This window comes from Dermacentor andersoni, chromosome 9 (genome assembly GCF_023375885.2).
Source record: "Dermacentor andersoni chromosome 9, qqDerAnde1_hic_scaffold, whole genome shotgun sequence".
Taxonomy (NCBI): domain Eukaryota; kingdom Metazoa; phylum Arthropoda; class Arachnida; order Ixodida; family Ixodidae; genus Dermacentor; species Dermacentor andersoni.
This window is the reverse complement of record NC_092822.1, coordinates 38,753,945-38,756,216: the sequence shown is the minus strand read 5'-3', so window position 1 is coordinate 38,756,216 and position 2,272 is coordinate 38,753,945. Positions and strand designations below refer to the sequence as shown.

The 2,272-nt window shown below is 47.5% G+C and overlaps 1 protein-coding gene across 1 annotated transcript; it reads right to left on the bottom strand.

Moving 5' to 3' along the window:
- Positions 1–474: 474 nt before the first annotated feature.
- On the bottom strand, positions 475–888 carry LOC140213308 (TNF receptor-associated factor 6-A-like). Its single transcript, XM_072284517.1, has one exon. It carries the CDS (start codon positions 886–888, stop codon positions 475–477), a length of 414 nt encoding a protein of 137 aa, XP_072140618.1.
- Positions 889–2,272: the final 1,384 nt, after the last annotated feature.

The following is a 2,272-nucleotide window of genomic DNA, read 5'->3' as shown; positions in this document are numbered from 1 at the left end:
CGGAAAACGCGTATACGCTCACTGCCACTGCTTATGGTGTCAGACGGGGACGATGTATAAAGCCAGTTTCTGCTAGTTTTTGCACGCATTGAATCTATATACCGGCAAGTATATACCTATCGTGTAGCCAGCCTCGTGGCATGAAGGCCACGTTCGCTGCACTCCGAGCCGCTTTCTATTGTAAATGCTAAATGAGAAAAAAAAATAATGAAAGAAAGAACACCTGGTATATACCTAATCAACGTGATGCAGCAGTTCAGACCATTTCCAGCCGACCACCGTATGGCACGCCAATAATCGGCCAATTCGGTAAATGAAAACAATATTTATTACGCACTCGAGCGGTACAGGCATATCTTCAAAGGCAGCTGCTTCGAAGTTCAGCGCACGTGGTCACAGGCTACCTAATTGAAGTGGTCTATGCGGACAGTGGTAAGCGGCACAGGGCTGACTGATCCACTGTTGACTCCAGGCCTAGGCGCCAGCGATGCCACCAACTCCGAAGATGCATTCCAGCAGGTGATGCTGAAGTTCTCCAAGTACTCCGTTGAACGGGCAGCCCAGACTGGCATGGAAACAGCGCACCGGCAGTGCCATAAGATTCTCCAGAGGGAAGTACACGTCGATGACGTCTTCCTCCACGAAGGTTTCACCGTCGAGGGGACACCAGCCGAAACGGTGCCTGTGTTCGCAGCTGTGGCCATCACAAGCGTCTTCGAGGCACCGACCACACAGCGTGTGCCAGCAGGGAAGCAGCACCGCATCGGCCGCAACCACCATGCAGTTCGCGCAGACGCGCACCCAGGGCAACCGCTGCTCGAAGGTGATGGGTTGCTCGTTCACGAATGGCCAGTCGTATCCTTGAAGGGTGTACGTGGTCGCTTCCATGGTGTAAGCGTTATCGTGGAGATCCTCGGAAGACCCGGATGGCTGCGACGGAGAACCAGGTTGCCTGTCTTCCCGGTCTGAGTCGTTGTCGTCGTCTGGAGCGGTAGTCCGGTCGCAGGGTCGGCGATGGACAGATTCTCCGTTCCTCTCTGGAAGTTGTGGCTCACTAGGTGGTTGGTGGTAAACGAGATTGAAGAGCGCGCCTTTGACGAAGCTAATGCTTGCAAGACGATGGGGCAATGATGGGCGCCTCGCTGGCTTCGTCTAAGGCCAGCCGCAGGTCGTCAAGGCTTTTCGTGGCGATGATGTGCGTGACGTCACGTCGGTCTGACTAGGACGAGCTGAGAGACGACAAGAGTGTCGCCGAGGTGCACACTGTGCATTTTATAGCCTGGTAAGCGGTGCCTCCCTTCGGGGTCGTGATTGGTCACAAGTTGTTGGAGAGTGAGTTTGAAAAATTAACCAATCTCTGGACGTGTTTGGGGCAACAATGGAAGAAATGCCGGCAGCAGAGAGAGAGAGTGGGACACACGCTCATCGTCCAAGGAGGGGTAAACTTTTCCAAGGTAGGCAAACAGCATTTCATTCGTCCTTTGTCAGTGCAACAACTACACAAAGAAAAAAGGAAAGAGAGGCTGACAGTTCACGAAGCTATTCCAACTCTCTCGATTCTCGGTACTTGAGGGAAAAAATGCAAGCTGTAGTAATAGGCCTAACCATGGTAGCATACCTCTCAACCAGCTGCTCCCACCTGACAATAGACTAAGTTATTGACACCATTTCAGCTAGGGTGCTTTCAGCAAATGTCTGTAGAAGCATGGCTGCGCATATTTGAATTTCTCCCATATATATATATATATATATATATATCGTCATATAAGAAGCCAACCAACACTGGCACCAAGGAAAAGATAGGGGAAACTACTTGTGCTAAATAAATGAAATAACGAAACGATAAATAAAGGGAATTAATGCTCCATCCAATTTCATGGGTAGTTATGTTTCCTAGGTGAATCCTGTGAGTGTTAGCCAGCGCCACCACTTACAAACCTTTATTGCAGGAATATATATATATATATATATATTTATATATATATATATATATATATATATATATATATATATATATATATATATATATATATATAAATATATATATATATAAACAGCCGTGGTGCACACAAGGGCACGTTTAATATCAACGCACTAAGCGTTGCAAAGAAGTTAAGCTTTCGCTGCCGACACCCTCGCTATCTTATCGTCAATCAAAACAACCAGTCCAGAAAGCTTCGCTTACATCCATTCCTACCGTGCGTCGGAACTGCGTAACTTTTCATCTAGAAGAAAGAGAACTTACTTATTGATTACGATTTTTTTTCTTCTT